Source organism: Rhyacophila brunnea, unplaced genomic scaffold (genome assembly GCF_057557595.1).
Source record: "Rhyacophila brunnea isolate RB1 unplaced genomic scaffold, BYU_Rbru_1.0 scaffold_24, whole genome shotgun sequence".
Classification (NCBI taxonomy): Eukaryota; Metazoa; Arthropoda; class Insecta; order Trichoptera; family Rhyacophilidae; genus Rhyacophila; species Rhyacophila brunnea.
The window spans coordinates 1,606,565-1,629,191 of NW_028232904.1; the positions used below are offsets into that span (position 1 = coordinate 1,606,565).

Here is a 22,627-nt window from a genome sequence, read left to right on the forward strand (position 1 = left end):
CAACAGTGTTTTTAAGTTCTTGTTTTTTGAAAATTGTGACTTGTTTACTGAAAACAAAGTATGCACATTTATACTATACATACAAATATATAGTTTTTTGTATTTCACCTATAAATTGTATGTGTTATAGTAAAATAATATCAAATTATTGAGTGGCATGTCGAAAATCTAACCTCAAATTGTATAATTTGGATCCTTTTTGATTTACATAATATAAACACTAAAAATAATTTCTAAACCACAATACATCTAATTTCATATAAAAATATAGTGAACTTTTACAATTACTAGTTAGTTTTTGTGGATAATTAGTCGCTATCGAGTTATTTGATGATATGTGTCATTCTTTGAAAAAATGTTTTCCATAAAAATCGCGGGTAAAAATAATTGTTTTTGTTTTCATTCAAACTGTAATAATTTTTTGAAATACATATCTCAGAATGAAATAAAATAGTTATGGAATGTTATATGTATAAGTAGAAGCCTATATTGCCGAACAAAATTTTGTTTTTATTGTCTGAGGATGGAAAATGGGAGAAGCGGAGGTTTTAGTGCGAAAGACCTTGAAGACATGGGTAAAGACGCATTCATGAGATTATTTGAAGGAATTACAGAATACCAATGTATGTTGGATAATGAAAAAAAAACCTATTACACATCTTCACTTTAGAAACAAGTTGGCTGATCAGCTGATAGGATCTTTTACTTCACGAAAAAGGGTTGGTCGACCTCCATTTCCTGACGATATCAATTCAAATCATTATCCAGAAAAATGTACACTTTGTAGATGTGGTTATTGCAGCACTATGCTGAAAGTGATACGAAGCTCAGTAACAAATTGCAAAGTATCCCTTTGCATACCGTGTTTTATGCCGTATCAATTGTCTGAACAAAAGAAAAAGCCAACAAGGCCTTAGAAACGTTTATTATTTTGAGAAATTTCTATAAAATTGATAAAGTAATTATTATTGTTACAGAAATAAATGAAATTATAATTTTTTCCTAAAAAAAATTATTAAAAAAAATTTTTGTGAACAAATATTTTTTTTACCTAAATGGACACCGGTCAGAAAACTGACTGCTGGGAAATCGATAATTACGAAAAAACTATATACATTTCAAAAAAATAAATATTTTTTCTGTTCATCAAAATGAATATAGAATACATAAAAAAAATAATTAAGCACATATCTTTAAAAAAAAAAGTTGTCCTATAAAGGGTTAAGGAGTGTCCAGGATCATGGTTTGAAAATACAATATAAACTCAATTTTGACCTTCGACGAGCATGTACCCCCTTAATGTATATTGAGACCATCTCAAAATGACCTGCCTAACATATATTATTATGTTTAAAAGTATCTTGCACTATTTCTAGTGGTAATTCATTTTGGAATGGCCATAAAAATGCTACGTTGTCGAGAGTCCGGCGATCGCTTGCGCTTGTTGCGCGACAGACGTCATGCGTTGAGTGCATGTGCATGTCTCAATGAGGTCACATGTACCTGAAATACGTGCGAATTAAATCGCACCATCTGGACAAGCCCTAAGCACCGTATGACCTGCCTACTTTCTTGGGACGTCACTGATTCGAACAATGTTGAATGATAGTTAATCGTGACATTTTATTTTCTAGATGATCTGTTCGAAGCGTGAATTGGTAAACACCTCAAACGAACTGACCAATACAAGAATGGACAATAAAAGACTTGCCAAAGACAAGCAGAATAAATTGGAGTCCATTCAACAACTGAAAGAGCAGGTGAGAGAGAAATCCTAGACGTCAAGACTCAGCATTTCAACTGTTATGTATAGTGACATAAATGTCAGAATTGGTGGGGTGTTTTTCAGATTTGAAGATGGCTACCAAATTACTAATCCAGAGTAATTTTAAATAAATAGAACTCATCATGTCAGTGGCTTACCGCTGAGTGAGACCAGCAGCGAGGGGTGGAGGTAGGCTGTTAAGATCAGACATAAATAGGGCACACTGAAACTTGTCAGTCATACCTACTTATTTGTTTTCGTTGAATTAAGAATACATATTATAGATAGTGTATATTAGTTTTTAAAATTCAATTAAACCCTGCGTAAAACAAGCCATAATAGATAATAGTTAAAAAATATTCTTCTATCTACAAAATATCTAAAATTATGTATAATTTAATGACATAATTTTAGATATTTTATAGATAGATGAATATTTTTTAACTATTATCTATTATGGCTTGTTTTACGCAGGGTTTAATTGAATTTTAAAAACTAATATACACTATCTGCAATTTATGGTCTTAGTTCTATGAAAACAATTACGTTTGACTGACAAAGTTTAGTCTGCACTATTTATGTCATATCCTAACAGCCTACCTCCACCCTTCACCACTGAGTGAGACGAATGTAATTTCGCATCGTACAAATTGAATAGATAATGAAAATGTAAAAAGTTGAAACTAAATATAATTTCATTAAGATTTTGAAGGTGATGTTTCTGTCATTTTTAAATTAACCATGAGAAAAGCCCGCATGACTTATTCATATTACATCACTCACAGCCTACCGCAGGAGTGAGAGAAAGAGAAGGTATGAATCCTCACGCTTTAAACTAGGGCATAGTTTTCCCGGTACATTTTGGTTATGAGGAATACAGCGGAAAACACATTTTGAAAATACCCAATATACTAGATTATTTGTTAGTTTAGGTTGGGTTAGGTTAGGTTTGGTTAGGTTAACCCAGGGGTCGGCAAACCGCGACTCGCGAGCCGCATGTGGCTCTTTGGGTATTGGCGTGCGGCTCTTTGCCAAATTCCCAATTTTTACAAAAACTTTTGCAAAATTCACAATTTTTATTTTTTGTCATTGATTTGTACACTTACTATATTATATAATGACATTATCGCCAGCCTAATTTTGACTCCGTGATGGTTCATGCCAAAAGGTATGATTGTTGTTGTTTTAAATCCGCCCATTGCAAAAGTCGACAAATCAAATTTTTCTCCATTTGATATTGACACGAGCACTTTTGAAATACAATTTTATTAGTGGATTTAATAAGCAAATTTAACAAAAATTTTTACCAAAAAAAGCTCAAAATTTGTAGGTCTTGCCACCAAAATTGAGGATTTGGAGAGAGAAAAATGCAATTTAATTTCACAATACAAGTGGGGCGCTCTAAAAGATCTACATAAAGTAGATACTACGATTTTTAATACATAATATTATGGAATAGCTTTCCGAACTCATATTCGATTCTACATAATAATATGTATGTGAACAATCATTTTCAAATATGAACAATATAAATAGGATTTAGAGAAGCCCAATAACTGATGAGAATTTTTTGGAGTCGCGCCTGAAATTAAAAACTACAAGCTACATACCAAACATACACACTCTCCAGAGAAATGCAAGGAAGGTCTTTGTTCACATTAGTTTTAAGGAATGCGTAAAAATTGTGTGTAATTCATATTCTGTAAAAATTATATTTATAATATCAACAATAAAAACATATAATATGAAGTATTTACGTTAGTTTTATTCGGGAAATCTTCTTCACTTAATAAATAAACAATTATAAAATGTAATTAATTCATTTAAATAAATCATATTTATAAAAATATACGTATGGCTCTCGAATTTTTTTCTAACCGCTGTGCCACTCATATTTGGCTCTTTTGGTTCAAGAGTTTGCCGACCCCTGGGTTAAGCTAACAAATAATCTAGTATATCGGCTATTTTCAAAATGTGTTTGTCGCTGTATTCCGCATTACCGAACTGTACCGTTTTCCCTTACTGTTGCGCATTAGGCTAAGTGGAAGAATATTAATTGACGATGAGTGCATTGAGTGAAAACTAACAATTTTCACGACGAAGAGGAAATTGAGTATTTCTTTATGATGGAAGACAAGAGTGTTGTTGTTTAATTTGTCTTGTCTACCTCTTGCCATACGAAAGTGTTATCATTATCTTATTGTTTTTCAGATAGCGAAATATAATGAAAAGCTTAGCACAGTATCGGATGGATCGAAAACGGCAGCCCAGCGGATCAGACAACTTGAAGATATGCTAAAGGTCAGCAATAAATGTTTGAATATTTGATGTCAACAATTTTTGACCATGTCCGATCCTAATAGGATCATATGAGTCTGCACAGAGTAGAGGTTTATATTAATAAATTTTCGGGAGGTTTGAGCGGCGCTCCAAGAAAACAAATTCACCGAAAGAAGTATTGCTATTTCACGCTATCGGCTACAGACGAACATTATTGCTGTCGCACTCATTCTCATTACATGGCATGATTACTTGGGCGCTCTGGGGATGCGCTCCCATGAACATTGTATACAGTTTTTGTATATGAATTATTGACTACGGTAATAGATCAGAACACTTTTAATAAATCAAATATAAATGAAATATTTAAAAAAAAAATCTTTTCGCATAAATTGAGTGGGTGTTCAGCGCTCTAACCCTCTCAAGGGCGCATCGCCACTGCATTCAACACAACATGCCATGAGGCCCAATTACCCAATGATAGTATAGTCAAACAATAGTGTATTTACTAATAGAAGAGAAACAATCACACCTAGGCTTTGATAGAATCACATAAATAATATATTGTGACCTCACCGAGAATCGAATTCTGGGCGTCCGGATGAAAGCCAGCGCCTTACGCACAGGACCAGGAGAGCTCCCGGAAATGCAGGCTTGTCTGAAATTCGTTTGAATGATTTCTATGCATCGAATTGAATTTTGAATATTTAAAATTGAATTGTGGGAATTAAAAATTTAAAACTGGGAAAATGTACTAAATTTAAATGAGAAAAATATTAATTTCTGGCACGTGAAATCAGGGTTCCTCTGTATTTGATGAATACCAATTTATAAAACTTCAAAGTATAATCAAATTTTGTAGAGCGAGCAGAAATATATCCGCCAGCTGGTAACGGAGCAGGAGAGACTGCAGCATTGCCTGTACTCAACAAACAAACAAGTCCTCGATCTCAAAGACGAGGGCAGTGTATCCAAGATGCAGTCTAAAGGTAAATTTGACAGATTTTCAATATTAAATTTTTACCGCAGTGAGCCGTCAGAAGACTAAAGATGTTGAAGATATAGAGACAAAGCCTAAATGTATGAATGTCCAGCTGAAAAAAGGTTTACTAAAGCTAATTTGCAGCAAGTCATTTTGTAAATATAAGATTTAATATGTGTTTCGAGGTTTCTGACATAAAAATTACCTCGCAATAGTTTTTATATAATTAATTGGTTATCATTATTTAGAATGTTTAGATGATAAAGCACCATGGCCCCCAGGCCAAGATCTTTGGTGGGCCCCTTACCAATCGCTAAAGTCAGTGTAATTTCTACAGCAGCGGTTCCCAACTGGTATTCCGCGGAACCCTAGGGACTATAATATAATCAAAAATTGAAGAATACAATATAGTACCTACCAACACGTAGCGCAGCTGCATACTTTTATTACTATTCATGGAATAAATTAGTAATGTATGAAAATGTTAACTTTCCAACATAGTTTAAGAGTAGCTGATGGTTCGCTAGAAATCACGGGACCCACGGGTTGGGAACGGGGTCCCGACAAAACCGCCCAAACCAAAACCGCACAGACATTACCGCCAAAACAATTTATAATCCTTGCCCCATTATAAGTATACTAAAAACTTAGGTACATTGAATGTTGGCTTTGCAAATTGCCCGCTAGGTGGTGTCATGAATTTTCATACAAAATTTAATTCCAGTTAGGTACTGTACAATAATTTCATGCGATTGACAATATCAACTTGTTCAAACTATGTCCCAAACTATGTACCGCCAAACACCAGTGTTCCGTTGAACCTGAGTAGGTCTTCCGCGACCATTTGGAAAGGTTTTATACACTGCATCACATTTAAAGATCTTTTACTAAGTAGAAGTAAAATAAGTAAAACTAAAATAATTAAAGAATCTACTTCATATTGAAAGGCGAGTGATGATCAATCTCCACTGATGTTTATGACGTCAAGTATCTAGGAACCTATCTATCTAGGCGAAGGACATCTATTCTCACACCGTGCGCATGGAAGAGATGGGGTATATTGTTTTTACCTGATCGGCTGACAAGCTTGTCAGGTTAACGACAGTTTCCAAGATTGACAGAATGGTTAACCGCGCTAATTAATATTCAGCATATCAGTGTATAAATTCTGGAGAGAAAAGTCTGCGGGAAGTTTCATAAGTAAGTCCGTGTTGTTTTTTTAACTTTAAAATACGATCCAGGATCCAGGATATGATGAAATAGGTAAAAAAAGTTAAAGTTTGATTTATAGCAGAATAAGAAATGTGTGAAATATTATATTTAAAATTTTTCAGGTTATAAGATATCCGCCAGTCATTTGGAGGCAAAGGAATTGAAACTTCAAAAAGATCTGATGATGCACCAGGAGATGCTGTACAATGTGGTAAGTATGTTTTAGCTTAAGTGAATATACATCAATTGAAAACACTTTAGAAACATAGTTATTAGAAAAATATTTGTACTGCGTGGAACTCGAACCCGCATCCATCGGGTTCTGGCCGATATTTTTTACCAATTAACACAATCTCTGCGTACCTTTTCATTAATTTTTAATTACCACATTTAAATAACATGCTAATAGCATCTAATGGCCGTTTAACGGGGACACGGCAAAACATATATGCGATGAAATTAACTAACAGCTATGCGACTGGAAGTATTATCAAATTTCGTTAATATTGGCAATATTAGCAATATTAGCATATTATTCTTCTTGGTTGTTCCCTCATTGCTGTGGATCGTAACCATCCTGAAATTCAGTTATCTTATACACTAAAGAAATAACTGTATTCGTTATCCGTGTGTGTTTGCCATTGATGAGTATTATCGGGTTCTATGCCTTCAGCGAGTTTTTTCGCTCTATGAGGCCGTGATCAATATTCGAAATTATGTGTCAGTCAGTATTACAGCGATTTTAGTAATTAGGTTTGATTTTTGCTAAAAAATCTGCGGCTTGTCAGATACTGCCATAGTAATATCGTGAGACATAGAAAAGGTTTAGAGATTATTATATTAAAAGTATTTTGGAATTGCTGTCAAGTGTTGCCGTATAAAAAGTTCATCTGACTTCCTTTTTGTGCAGAATTTAATTTCTAAACAATGTCAAAATCGAAGTTGTCTATAGGTCTACCAACCATGAGTATAAGTTGTTGTTGATCATTCAGTACTTTTTGTACTGTGATGAATTTAGTTGCAAATTTGAACAGTAGACGATTCATATAGGCGATGTGAATGTAATATTGAATTAAATACCAGGAGATCCGCGTACAATTGGCGGTGTCGCGGATGGACCTTCTGGAGGGCGACGTGCGTGAGCTGGCGAGTGACAGCGTTGACATGGAGCGAGTGCGGCAGCTGACAGTGATGGCGCAGGAGCGGGCCAAAGTGGTCGCTACACTTGCTAACCAGCTCACCCGCGTGGGGGCTGACTACAGGTGCCTCACTAAAAATCTCGATATCGGGCGCAAGGAAAAAGAAGTTTTGGTATGTATTTTTTATAATGATTCACCTTGAATGAATATGCTGAATTTTCAACCGCTGCTCTGTGAGAATTCTGGAAAGATTGCGAAAAAATTGCAAGAAATGGTCACGATCTTTTTTGTAATTGTGTATAAAATGAATTCATAGTCAAAGTTCTTACGTGACTTATTACTACAATTTGTTTCTTTATAAGACATGGTGATAGATTTGTCCATTAAAACATGAGTTTGTCCCTGCCACTAAAGTTGTGATTATATTGAGATGCACGTCGCGTACTGTCACGCTGTCACGGCGACAAATTTAGTCTATGGTATCATAATTTTGCAGAATATTTTGAACAATCACCACCTCTGTAAATTCAATGATGGAGAGTGCCAACTCTAATGTATTAGTATTTTGAATTATTATTCATTATTCATGCTAATTTCAATTAATGTTAACAGTTTCTACGTGTGCATAAGTTAAAATTACTTGCTATATTATATCCATAGATAATATTTTGAACAGAACCCAACCTGCAGACTATAGATATAGAAAATAGATGTGCCAACCGCTAAAAACAAAATTCGTCATTTTGCAGAATGTTTTGAACGAACACAATCTCTATGATGGCGTAACCTAGTAACGAGTCTCTGTAAATTTAATAATATTTTGACCAGAACCCAACCTGCAAACCATAGAGAACAGACAACATTCTTATAGAAAATACATTGTGCCAACCGCTAAAACCAAAAACATGCGATTTTGACATGATCGAAAATGTGTAGGCATGTAGAAAATAATAAAAAACGTTCATTGAGTCATGCAGGTGCAACTGGAAAATATGACAAACTGACATTTGCTTGATGAATAAATGCATGTTTGTCTTTTTCTAACGTTTGTTTTGTCTTCGCCAGTATGCGAAGCTGAACAGGGAAGAATCGCGTGCGGCGGGAAACATCAGAGTGTGCCGGGAGTCAAGGGAGATGGGCCGCGCCAAGCGGGCTGAAGAATGTGCCCTGCGTCTCCGCGCGGCGCACGCACAGCGGGCCGTCAAACGCATCGCGGAGAGGGGCTATAACGTGGAGAAGGGGCGACTGGATTTGGATGCGGTGAGTCCATTGATGTTGTTGTATAAATCAGGCATGTCCACCTGTATAATTAATATACTGTGATCTACTTACTATCCGGTATTAAAACTGGCAGTAATCTAACACACTCTCACGTTGTCATTCTTTAATTTGGCTGAGGTTACTGAGATATTACAAAATAAACAACATACAAGTTTTGGTCTTCTTTTGTACGCGCTGTCATATAATGGTTTGACATGGGGGTTTAGGAAGGATGGGATCAGGAACGGGATATAGGATAGGGATAGGTTTGGGGATATAGGAATAAGCATGAGACTCGGGGAAATGGGATGAAGGGTCGTGGGTGGTTTGACTTATTACCTCTAAGACCTCAGTTACCTGTCCGGTTACTATACTCATTCGTGTAGGTTCCTAGATTAATAAAAAGGCATAATAAATGGGATAAATATAAATATCTCGGATTGAGCGCCACTCTATGATGATGCATAGAGACAATAGTGAAGGATAATTAAATGAAAAGCAAGTAGAGAAATTTCAACAATTGTATATTAATAAATAAGATAACTTTCGGGCTACAGTGTATAAAAATGTATAATTATTAAGTGATTCACGAGCACCTAATGCGATACAATATTTAAATAAATTAGAACAAAAACCCAAAAGCTAATTCGAAACAAAGACTACTTCGGTGGACCGTAACATAAATGAACAATAAATACCAATTAAAACAAAAGGCTCTCCAGCCTATTCGCTGCCCTCGATTCCTTCCAGGACGGAATCGAGGAGTGCGTCTTCGAACGTGTGTGGACCGTGGAGTTCCTCCGATCTCCTGGCGTGGGGGGGACGTCCTTCAGATGGCCATCGTCCTCGTCTCCAAAACGTCAGGAAATCGAAAGCCCTGAGCCCAGGGTCCGAGGCTCGGAACTGGCCAAGACGTCTGCTTCCTTCGAACGATCAAGACTGAGAGAACGACTCTCGCTTCGCCTACGTGTCAAAAGCCCGCTAGCTCCGATAGCGCCGGAAATAGTGTCACGAACTCCGTACAAACTATCCCGTGCGCAGGCGCGATCCGGTCGTACTTATGCGTAGTGTTGCCCTCGTAAAGACTTCCTTGACTTAGTGTGTTATGTTATAAAATAACATGACATTACCTCCAACCTCGGTAAGAGAAGGACAAGCCATAGCGAGGACTTCGACTGTCAACTTCTCGGGGGGGTCTTCTGATAGCATCAATCCTCCCAGGGGTTGGGCATCATGGACGGCATGCTTAGAGATAGCGCGGCTACAGGCGAAGCGAAGGAGACATATAGATGAAATTTCCACTCTGTTATTTGGTGACAGAGGGAGAGGCTTATGAAGAATCCAAAAAACGAAGAAGATTATTTGCTGAAGAGTGAAGAGCTGGGAGAGGTCTCGTAGATTTACCCTACCTAACCGGTCCACCAATAATTTATAAATTTTGAAAAAGATCTAATAAATATAAAAACACCTAAGCTCGTGTATATAGAAATAAATAAATAAAATATAATAATTTATCACAGATAATTCACATCATAACAAATAGTGGGGATTCAACCCAGCAGTGTAAAACTGCAATATTTAGAATGTATTAAAATTGATTTAGATAAAGCTTCCAAAAAGATATGAAGAGTTGTATAATAATTATTAGTTTGAAAAGATTTGATATCAGTATAAAAAATTGAAATAATAGCCAAAAAATTTACATAAATGCACCTCAGATAATAATAATATATGAAATGGTATAATAAATTAATATATTGTATATAAATGAATTAATATTTTGGTTCAAGAAATTTAATTCAATTCATTAAATTGATAAAATTGCAGAGATAGTATAATATAATAAAGTAATTAATAGAAATTAAAATTGCTTCCATAATTTGAGTAAGTATATAAGCATTGAGTAATTAAGTTGAAAATAATAATAGATCAGTGAATGATTTAATAAATTGATTTCAACTGATATTAAGTTATTGAAAAAAAGATGAACCTTTAATAGTTGGCAAAAGTTATAAAGTGCACAAAGCAAAAAATATATAAATCCTCAATCGTATATGCCGTAGTTTTTGGCAAGTATACATAATAAAAAATAATAAATACAATAAATTCACCAACTTGGTTCGAACAAATAACATACTAATTAATAAACAATGAGTGCCAGTTTGCTTTTGCGTGAGGGCGTATCTGTCGGAAAGTAATAAATACTGTGCGTCAAGCACCGTCCGAATATTTAAAAAGAACATTACTAAAATATACTACTTTCAGATGTCTAATCTGAATAAAAATAACAGTGTGGCTAACAACCAACAGCTGTGATGTGGATTCTCTGTTAAGCCTGAAAGAACAAATGACGTGTGATGGACTTCCAAGCCATGGTCCGGATCCCAAGCAGCGCTCCCACAAATAAAATAACGCGAACAAGGAGGAAACTAAGCTAGAAAAGAATTCCTAGTACAAAATATAACATTAAAATTAATCATCGATTTTAGTATACTACGTTAAAGTCTACAATGGTGTAGCAAGATATCGTCCGTTCCAGAATATACGGCTCTGCTTCAAACTACTCTAAAACCTCGCGATAGCAAAACTAGCCATATCCCTTTCATACACACTTAAAGCTAACTACTTAAAATACTCCGCCGCAGATTCTGGACCAACTCAATCCCGCCAAACCCGAGACGCCATCTCGAGACAACTCCCTCCTTGCTGTTAGAGCTCCATCAAGAAGAGAACTGATCCGGATGAGCTAGAAAACGAAGTTAAGGAAGCACCACACGAAAACCAGGCAACGACGAGGAAACCATGAACACATCGGAAGCTAAATGTAATTAAAGAACAACATGGTTCGCAACTGGTCCGACATTCAAGTTGGGGCTGCAAAAATAAAAAATGAAAGGCTAAAGAGATCGTATAATAACGTCCACTTTCTTCCCTCAAGGAATTTTGATAAGTAGGTTGATTTCCTTCATACAGTCCAGGCCGCTGCACAACATCATCAGTGTCGACAGACGATCGCTTCTATTATTCGCATCACGCCTGCCAACTCACCACCATAAACATCAGAGTGCGGTGGAATCCACACAATCAGCGGCAGATTCCAACGCCAAAAAGAGAGGGGACTAACGGGACCGTCTTCAGCACCGATAGTTCAACCCAAATACCAAGAGGGTTGACTGCTAGAGAAAAAAAATCAGACGCGTCCGAGGAACATCTTCGGCACCCCGGATCACTAAAACACACCGGACAGTAGTGAGACACCTTCAGTTCCCACGACTTCCAAGGAGCTAGCAGCCAACAAATAATAATAAAATCTCCCCGCAGCCTGTACCGACAAAGATACATTGACAGAACAAGTATAACCAATCACTACAATCAATAAAAAAAATATATAATACAAATAGCAAACAAAACCGTCACGCAAAAACAAGTACAAAGGCAACTGGTATAAATAAAGATCACATGATCCCCAGCGCGATGTACTTAATTAGACAATTGTAAGAAATTTTAAATATAGATATTTTATCACTAGGTAGCTAAACTGACAGGCCCTTCGAAACGCTAAGACAGCGGTTGCGTCTTCCGGGAACACCATAACTCTCATCCTGGCACTATGGTAGTATTTAGAACTATGCTTGTTTACCAAAAGTTGGTCCAGATGCTGTTTGTGTGGTATGAGTTGAGTAGGCCTCCTTCCCGAAAGGTCTGCAACCACCACCTTTGCGATGGACGTTCACCGGAACAAGGGTGTATTGCCATGTGCAGGAAAGAAGTCAGTAACTGAAATAGTTTACCATAGGTGAGTAAAAATTCACAAAGAAATTGAAATAAAGAAATATAGAATTTTATAATAGAAAATATTACTCAATGACATAATATATGTATAAAATTTGCGATAATTAATTCGATAAAAAATCAATCCAAAAAAGAAGCTTGTAAAAGAGCAAAAATAATAATTATAATTTATAAATATCTGAGGTGTGTAATAGACAAAAGACCAAACAGTACAAAATTCCTTCACGAAAAAATTGAATATTAATAAATAGGCATTATTAAAATGCGGCCCTGACAAAATTCAAAATAATTTGTTGAGTGTCATTAGCACGGAAACACACCTTTCCATAATAATAAAAGAAAAGATATTTGACAGAGTGTGTGTCATAATGAATGAAGGTTTGACAACTCCTAAAGGTTTCAAACATAGTTGATAATAAATTAAAATATCAGCATTTTTAAAGAAAAATTTGCCCATTGAAATAAGCATGGTGAACAAGCAAAAAAAAATAATCAATTATTAAATTCAAGTTAAATTGAAAGAAAAAATAATTTAGTTAGTTCAAATGTAAATGTAATTAAATATCCATTCAAGATTGTATTTGAAAGAAAAATATTTTAATACTCAAAGAAAAATTTAATTATATCATTTAACAACTATACATGAATGGAAATATTTTACCAAATTCAAAATTAACATGTATGCAACACGTATATAGAAAATTTTTAAATAGTAATTTTTTTTTTTTATTTATCCAAAAAAAATTGCAAAATCAAAAAGAATGTAATTAATAATTTAAGTGAAAGTAAATTGAATGTTTATGAATAATAAATAGCTGATTGCTAGGATTTGAAAAGAGAAAAAAAGAATTTAAAGATATTAATTAATGTTAGCTTATATGCTTTTTTAAAAAATTAGGAGAGGACGGAAAGTTGCATATAGTTGAGTGAAAGCATCTAGAATGAAATCAAAAAGCTTTAAAAAAAATATGTCTTTAAATTAGAAAGGATTGACAGGAGAGAAAAAATTAAATTGATTCAAAAAAAAATATGTAGACGGAAGTTTTTATATAGGAATTAAGAAGGAAAATTTTATTAAAAATATTCACCTGTAAAAATAATTATTTATGTATAATAAATAATCATTCTTACGAAAGAACAGAATCTTGAAATTAAATATTTCAAATAAATTCTATGAAGGTGTCATCTATCGACTGCAAATGTAAGCGCGCTTGACGTTTAAAGTTTTACCCAGAAATCAATTTGGAATATGAATAATTGAATAGGAATTAAAAATGACTAAATTTATTTCAATGAACGAAAGGTTATTTCAATTTTATCAATAATGGACGCGAAATTAATAATTTCAATTGTCTACATTATAAAAAGAACAGATTTGAAAAAACTAATATCGAACTGTCAAACAAGTAAGAAAAAACAATGTAAAAACATATTATCCGAAATAAATGTATTCTACCGACGCAAATAATTAATTGTAATAGCAAAATAAAATGAATAGAAAGTTAATAATTAAGAAGAAATGAATTCAGAATAATTTAGTGTCAAATTTTAACAAGAATGAAAATAAATCACTCAAATAATCGATGACAGCGCGACTGCCGACTAAAATGAAAGACCCGATAATGATTTTATTCGAGGTATAGAAATTATTAATTATTCACAATATAGAAATGGAACGAAAGGACCTTTTGTAAACTCCATTCCATAATAAGGTTCATCCAGCTGTCCAATTGATTTGATGTTACATCCACATAGTATGTTTCAATCCAATGGTTCTATCAAATTTGAGGTTAATAACTCTTGTCATCCAGTAGGTATATAAATGTTCATGTCGATCTCGTCCTAGTTTAACATCCTTCCTTCTCCTTTGGAACTTTATTAAATCACTTATAGCACCATACTAAACATTAAACAAACTTTTTGCTGAAACAATCAATGGTTAACACAAATTCCGATGCCCAAATATTGACATTTCCATACCAATAATGTGGGTATCACATAAATTATAGAAGAAGTATGTATTGATGATAAATGTGCAAATTGTATTTCAAAATTAGGTGTAAACCATATATAACACTCTTAATATTAATTTGCGAAGGAATAATTGTAACTTACAACACAAAATTAAATAAATTCCACAAGGACAATGATAAAATTGACGTATTGGTCTCTATCATTTAGATCGCCATGCTGCGCATACCGCATAGACTAGTCCGACGTCTCTTGCAAGTACCGCGTAAGTCAATAAAAGACTATATAAATATAAGAAAAATATAACACACATAGTTACGACCACCGAACCAGAAAATTTTAAGAAAAATATAACGCAAATAATACGTTTTAATTTGTCATTAATTAATTTACAAGTTTAATAAGTTATAAGAAATAGAATAATTATCAAAGTGCGTCTAAAATCACGCCCGATACGGATTCGTTTGCAACTCCACGACGGTAAACCAAAAAATTCCAAAAGTGAGCCGGCAAAAATCAGTGTAATTAGAACTAATGACTCTGAAAACAAAATACCGTTACGGTAACAATTATTGTATGAAATCGTGATTAGCAAAATTTAAGGTTTTATAATCGGAACAAATAAAATTTAGAAAATTAGGACAAAATAACGAACGAGTACATAATCCGAAACAAATAACTGTAGTCTTTAGGAGGTAAGTCATCGTGTTTTGGAAAAGAAATATTCAACAAGAAACACGATGCTTGTTGGGTGCCAATGTCATATAATGGTTTGACATGGGGGTTTAGGAAGGATGGGATCAGGAACGGGATATAGGATAGGGATAGGTTTGGGGATATAGGAATAAGCATGAGACTCGGGGAAATGGGATGAAGGGTCGTGGGTGGTTTGACTTATTACCTCTAAGACCTCAGTTACCTGTCCGGTTACTATACTCATTCGTGTAGGTTCCTAGATTAATAAAAAGGCATAATAAATGGGATAAATATAAATATCTCGGATTGAGCGCCACTCTATGATGATGCATAGAGACAATAGTGAAGGATAATTAAATGAAAAGCAAGTAGAGAAATTTCAACAATTGTATATTAATAAATAAGATAACTTTCGGGCTACAGTGTATAAAAATGTATAATTATTAAGTGATTCACGAGCACCTAATGCGATACAATATTTAAATAAATTAGAACAAAAACCCAAAAGCTAATTCGAAACAAAGACTACTTCGGTGGACCGTAACATAAATGAACAATAAATACCAATTAAAACAAAAGGCTCTCCAGCCTATTCGCTGCCCTCGATTCCTTCCAGGACGGAATCGAGGAGTGCGTCTTCGAACGTGTGTGGACCGTGGAGTTCCTCCGATCTCCTGGCGTGGGGGGGACGTCCTTCAGATGGCCATCGTCCTCGTCTCCAAAACGTCAGGAAATCGAAAGCCCTGAGCCCAGGGTCCGAGGCTCGGAACTGGCCAAGACGTCTGCTTCCTTCGAACGATCAAGACTGAGAGAACGACTCTCGCTTCGCCTACGTGTCAAAAGCCCGCTAGCTCCGATAGCGCCGGAAATAGTGTCACGAACTCCGTACAAACTATCCCGTGCGCAGGCGCGATCCGGTCGTACTTATGCGTAGTGTTGCCCTCGTAAAGACTTCCTTGACTTAGTGTGTTATGTTATAAAATAACATGACAGCGCTCATCATTAAAATGTTCTATTATTGCGAAACTGTAAGAGAAAACTAAACTTCAGTTTTAAGTATGGAGATTCATATCTTCTCTTTCTTTCACTTCTGCTGTAGGCCGTGATGCGATATGAATCAAGTGATACAACGAGGTTACGCTGGCTTAGTCCTTCCTTTAACCATATCTGATCTTAATAGGATCATATGGGCCTCCACAGAGTGGAGATTTCTATTAACAGATTTTTGTTTTTTTTATTAGAAATGGTCCATTTGGTCAACATATTATTAGGTCCATACTCTGACTCTAAACACAAATTGAAAAACATTATGTGTATTTGCCAGACCCAGGATTCGAACCTGGGAACCACTACATTATAAGCCGACGCTTAAGCCGCACTTATTATATCACAACTGAATATTTACGCTTTTTACATTTTCACAACGTAAATCCTATTATGGTGCGATCGACCAAAATCGACGCGTTGGCCATGCCTGGTATAAAGAATCAAAAATATCGAGAAAACGGCTTCTTTTATAATAATGTATATCTTATAGTTTGTCAATTTGTTTGCGATGAATTGAGGGTTTGAAGATTATAAATGTCCAATCACATAGGTAATAAATTATCATGATGAATCATTCTCCAAGTTATATTTATGTCATTGCAGTGGCGAGTGGTGGAGGTAGGCTGTTAAGATCCGACATAAATAGTGCACAATAAACTTTGTCATTCAAACGCATTTGTTTTCATTGAATTGCAGATAGTGTTGGTTAGTTTTTGGAATTCAATTAAACCCTCTGTAAACCAAGCCATAATAGATAATAGTCAAAAAATATTCATCTATCTATAAAGTATCTAAAATTATGCAATTAAATCATACATAGTTTTAGATATTTTATAGATGGAAGAATATTTTTTATCTATTATGGTCTGGCTTAGGCACTGCATAATGAATTTAAAAAACTAACTAACACCATCTGTATTAATATTATGCATTCTTAACTCAACGAAAACAAATAAGTATGACTGAAAAAGTGTGCGCTATTTTTGTCAGATCGCCCATAGCATACCTAAACTGTTATGGTTTGGTTTAGGTAGGGTTTAATTGATATTTAACCTTTTGGCTGCCATAAAAAAAGCCTTGGCAGTATCCAACAGGCCAAATATAATGTGAAAAACTACGACATCTCTAAAATCTCAGTTGTAACACTTGACAAAATTCAAAGTAAATCAATGTTAAAATCATTAACTAATATGGTAAAATGTTTTAGGGACGTTCCGATAGATGTCAGTATGTGTCCCATTTTGAAATTATTCCTTTCGACCGAATTATTAGTACAACCGAGATATCTCGTATCTGGTGTAGGGAACTTGAACCATTTGACGAGATTTCTCATATCTGGGAGTGATTGGGTTAAAAACTAACCAGCAGCATCTGCAATTTGTCCTCCACCCTGATTGTGTATTCTGCATTTAATACATGAATCATACACGGATCGATAACTTAAAGACCAAAGCACTTACCTGGAAAGTGAGAGACATGAGTTCGAATTCCATTCTGGTCAACTTTTTTTCTAGAATTATGTTTCTGAGGTTTTTCAAAATTGTGCTATTCCTATATTATATTAACTGCTATTGGTTTTGTATGTTTGAATGTGTAGTAGTGGAAAATTGCAAGGCCGAATGTTCACTCTTGAAACATTGAACACTCTTAATAACCGACGGAAAGAGTCTGGCTTAAGTCTTTGATGGGTTTCCATGGTTTACGTTATAGGCCGTGAGTGAGAGGATGGCCGAGGTGAACGAGCACCGCATGGTGTTTGTCAAGCAGCGCCGCACTCTGCAGGACCAGAAAGGGAGTCTGGTAGCCACCCTCAAGGCGCAGCAGCACAAGGTAGAGCAGGTCATGAAGAGGTATGAGATACATGCCGCGTCGCTCGGCAAAGACAACAAGGGAGAAGCTTTGTCAATCGCTTATTTCAAAGTTAAGGTATGTACCGAAGACATTGATGAAAACCTTCTTCTATATATTCCAGGATGCCTGAATGTGGTTGGCGTAAAGAACAGGCGGACCAGTTGAAACACAACATCCATATCATGTGGCTGAACCAGGAGTAATGTCGCTTTTTTACTTTCTAACTGACAAGAGGCCGCTTGGTCCGCCTTCGTACCTCCTTGAAAGCATCTATTCTTGCAGCTCAGTATATGGTTGCTCCTAGCCTTCGTAACGTGCCATGACTGACTACCATAAAGCAGCACTGTCAGAATGAAAGTGCACCATTTGGTTTTAACCGAGTGCAGTCATGAATCCAAGACATTCTGCATTGAGTTGAATGTTGCTTCAGCCATTCCCATTCGGATTCGGGACAGGTGCTATTGCCCAAAATGTTGGTCTAAAGACGGTAGCATGTTTTAATGTGACAAAAAATAAAAAAATTTCTATGGCTACCAATTTAATTATACTAAAATCGTTGTAGAATAGCTTGCTGTAATACTAAAAGCACATAGCTTTTACAGTCCAAATTAGTTGGCCCAGTTACTCTTGTGAATTATTGAACATGACTTTTCAACAGAAACTAATCGATAGAGAAACTTTTGATTTTCCAGCATGCCCAAGAAAAGGCAGAGCTTCAGGAAAAGGGAGACATGTTGGACGCGCGGATCAGGATAGAAGAGCAGGAGATTGCGTCGCTGGAAGCCACTTTGCTGGTCGTTGATGCAGCCAATCGGAGGTTCGTCAAGAGCTTGAACCCAATTAAAGATGATGGTAAGCTCATAAATACCTGACGAGATATTAATTTCAGCGTTTGGAGTGCAGAACTAACCAATACCAATTGGGAGGGCAATAAGTGTGATTACCTAAATCGAGATTGTGTCATTTTATTTGTTTTTTGTTGGTGATACAATTTTTGGCTTATGCATAAAATTATAGGATAATTTACTATTATATATTTTTTGCGGGATCATTTGGTTGGCAACACTGCCGTGACTTTGTGAAATTCATCGATGATACTTTCATCACGAAAAACGGCCATTTTGAAAATGTTTTGAGACAGGCAATGCATGCATTGCGATGCGTTCATTTACCAAACGAAAAAATATGCCTGAATGTGTACACAGGGCTAATGAAATATATATAAATATAATTTAATTTATGCGTGTGAAACATGGACCCTAAGTAAAAGAGAGATCCAGAAACTTAGAGTAGCACAACGTGGTATGGAGAGGTGTATGCTGGGCATAACGCGAAAGGACAAAAAGAGGAATGAGTGGATAAGGAAGCAGACTTGCGATGCAATAGAGTTTATTAAAAGCCTTAAATGTAGATGGGCTGGCGTATAGCTCAAAGAAGAGACAATCGTTGGACAAATCTAGTCATCTAGTGGTATCCAAGAAGTACAAAACGTCCGCAAGGTAGACCTAGAGGCTGCTAGATAGATGAAATGATAAAGTTCTGCAGAAGTATGTGGCAACGCAATGCACAGGACCGAGAGAAGTGGAAGCAGCTTGAAGAGGCCTTCATCCAGCAGTGGATAGATTCAGGCTGATGATTATAATTTACAGGGGGGTAAATATCGCCATGTTAATTGTTTTTGTTATTATTTAAGATCCTGACGTGCTGGAACTGGAGAGCTTGAAGAAGGCTTATGACAACGCGCGTTCGGCCCGATCACAGATCACCATGCAGAGTAGACAGCTGTCCGACTCGGTTAAGACGTTGCGAGACGACATTTCTAACCTGGAGCCGCGCATGGAAGAGGTGCAAACTAGAAGGTGACTCAATATGATGTTTTCATATTATGGTGGCAGGGTATCTGAGAGTATAATAGATCACTTTCGCCATTTTCGATACTGGATATATTATCACAGCCTACTTGAAGTTGGACATGTTGCCATACGATAGTAGATCGCCTATGTGACGTGCCTATATTATAGTATGCCAAAAGTATTAACTAATTGCATATCAGTACTTTATAGTTTTGTAAGTAATATTATATTTTGAAATTCTGAAACGTAAAATGAAAAAATCACATTGCTTGATTGCCGTGGTGATTTTTTTTATAAACGATGGATGCTGTGAAATGAAAATCATTTAAAACCACTGCAATAATACATAATTTCATTATCCTGACGTGGCTGTTAGTGGAACAAGGGTTGCCAACTGGGAAAGTTAACATTTTTTAATCTTTCCAGAGACGATTTGAAAGATGAACTGCTCAAGCTTCACAAGGACATAAAAGGGCAGGCGGAGAAGATTAGCCGTGCCCTCACCTACAAGAAAAAGTCTGGAGTCAACGCTAGAAAGAAAATCAAAGACACTGTGATATGGAACATACATGAGGTTTGCTTAAACTCCCGCTCTACACTGACATAACGTCTCCACCAAAGAAGTGTCTTTGCTCGAGCAATCCTTAAGAGGAGCCGGTTTAGACTGAGAGCGAGTCGGAGGGTCCTGGCTAGCATCGGGAATAAGGAAATCCTTTCTAATTGTGGATCCGCTGAACAATTTTCCTGGCTTTAGGTTTTATGCAACTTTGGCATATGTCTGAACCGAATCCGGCGTGGGCATTCCAGTGGGTCTATTCTATACTTATCGAACACTAAATTTATAAATAGTATCAAACTTAGGGTAGGTTTGTATCAAAATATTAGCACTTATTGTAACAATTACACGAAGCCGGTTTTTATTGTTGCAATAAGTGCGATATTTTAACAGCAGCAAGATAGGTGCTGTTAAAATATAGCACTTATAACAACAATAAAAACCGGCTTCGTGTAATTGTTACAATAAGTGCTAATATTTTGATACAAACCTACCCTAAGTTTGATAATATTTTTCACTTTATCACTTTAGCGGTCGATAAGCATAGAATAGACCCACAGATGTGCTTATGTGATACATTATTCCGGCTTGAAAGAATCGTTTGCGAGTGTGGTGAGATTCAGATTGCGGAGAAGATCGTGTAGTCATGTAGCATGTATATTTTCCCCGGAAGAGTTTCATTGTGTGGATTGATGGCTTGCCGGTGATATTGTGACTAATCTAATTTTCTTTTTCAACAAATTGGTTTTTTTTTACTATCGCCATTCGATTATATTATAATATATGAGGTCTGTTATATCGAGGTTCTACTTTATTGCATATATGTACCTAACCATTTGCTTCAAATTATAAAATGACAATGGAGTTGCAGATGACGGATTTTAATATTAATAATATCACAATATTTCTCATCCTATGATGTCAGTCAGAAAGGATATTTATATAAAAGTTAGAACAATACTATTATTGTGGGAAAACCACAGAACTTGGCTTGACCTCTTGACATTAGATATTATAAGAAAAAGTCATTGTTCATTTTAAAACCAATGTAAAATTACCTAAACTACGCAATTCTAGTTGAAACCTTTATAAAATAAATTGTATGGAATCATAACTTTTAAACATATTCACAATGTAGTTAATACAATTTCCATTTACCCTATTTGACGGTAAGATGTACATAATAGCGCCTGTATACATGCACTGCACTGATAGTGTGTATTTTAAACTATCGCGATAATAATTGTTTACACATAAAAGTGCTGACTGTCTCGCCAATCTCATTCTTCAAGAGTAAGCGAGACGCGATGTTGTCATTTTATGGTACTATTTGACATTTGTAAAAATCGGTTAAGTCGTTTAATCCGCAAACCGCACCTGGCGCGTTGCAATTAACATTATAATTAAATGTGGTCATTAACAAAATAAGTCTCTGCGCTGTGTAGTTGATTTTTTTTCCGGCAGGTTCGCCATTATCGTCCTACTGCTCAGGCGCAGATATCGAACAAATTCCAACTGTCACGTGAAAATTCAGAAGTTTCCGAACTTTCTTGATTCATACATGCAATCTTGTAATTTACAGGATAATACATGTTTACACAAAGATACATTTTCTTGTTATAGCTGCGATAATACGTACTGCCAGCCGTAAATCCATGTACGTGTGAACAGGGTATTATTATACAAATTTAATGATATCGTGGGCTACAGAGGTCGGGAAAAGACTACGATTTGAAGATGGATTTAATAAAGATATTATTTGTCGCAGTTACGATCATATTTTAGAACGTGGCAGGTTGGAATAAAGGCGCTAGCTCAGTACGAATGTCTTCAGAAAATGTCAAGCCTGTCTCCCTTTTCTTTATGGCAACCGTATTATGGAGTCTTGGAAGGGTATTAGTACCACTCATGACTGTAACATTTAAGTCAATTTGTATTGTTATCACAGACGATTTTGTGTTTCAGCACAACGGTGTAACTGTATGTTGGCACGATCAGTTTTACGATCAATAATGCTAGAAACACATTACGATTGGATGGGAGTATTTGTCTGATAAAATTTTTAACACGAGGGTGGTCCCTCGGTCAATAAGGTCTCCATTTTTTTTCACAAAAAAAACCACATTTATTTGCAATAAATTATACATTGTTGGAAAGCCTGGGCTTTCTACTATTTTTCTACATAATCCCCGTTGCGATCGATGCATTTTTGCATGCGGTATA

The 22,627-nt window shown here is 35.7% G+C and overlaps 1 protein-coding gene across 1 annotated transcript in view; it reads left to right on the top strand.

The window, feature by feature from the left end:
- Positions 1-22,627, top strand: part of Ccdc39 (Coiled-coil domain containing protein 39) — a 42,482-nt gene that overhangs the window by 14,542 nt on the left and 5,313 nt on the right. The window contains exons 8-17 of the mRNA XM_085951118.1: positions 1,635-1,760; positions 3,977-4,066; positions 4,908-5,034; positions 6,362-6,450; positions 7,323-7,550; positions 8,444-8,638; positions 17,855-18,070; positions 18,688-18,847; positions 19,689-19,854; positions 20,275-20,422. Of these exons, the coding sequence (XP_085807244.1) occupies positions 1,635-1,760; positions 3,977-4,066; positions 4,908-5,034; positions 6,362-6,450; positions 7,323-7,550; positions 8,444-8,638; positions 17,855-18,070; positions 18,688-18,847; positions 19,689-19,854; positions 20,275-20,422 (1,545 nt within the window). The remainder of the gene's footprint in view (positions 1-1,634; positions 1,761-3,976; positions 4,067-4,907; positions 5,035-6,361; positions 6,451-7,322; positions 7,551-8,443; positions 8,639-17,854; positions 18,071-18,687; positions 18,848-19,688; positions 19,855-20,274; positions 20,423-22,627) is intronic.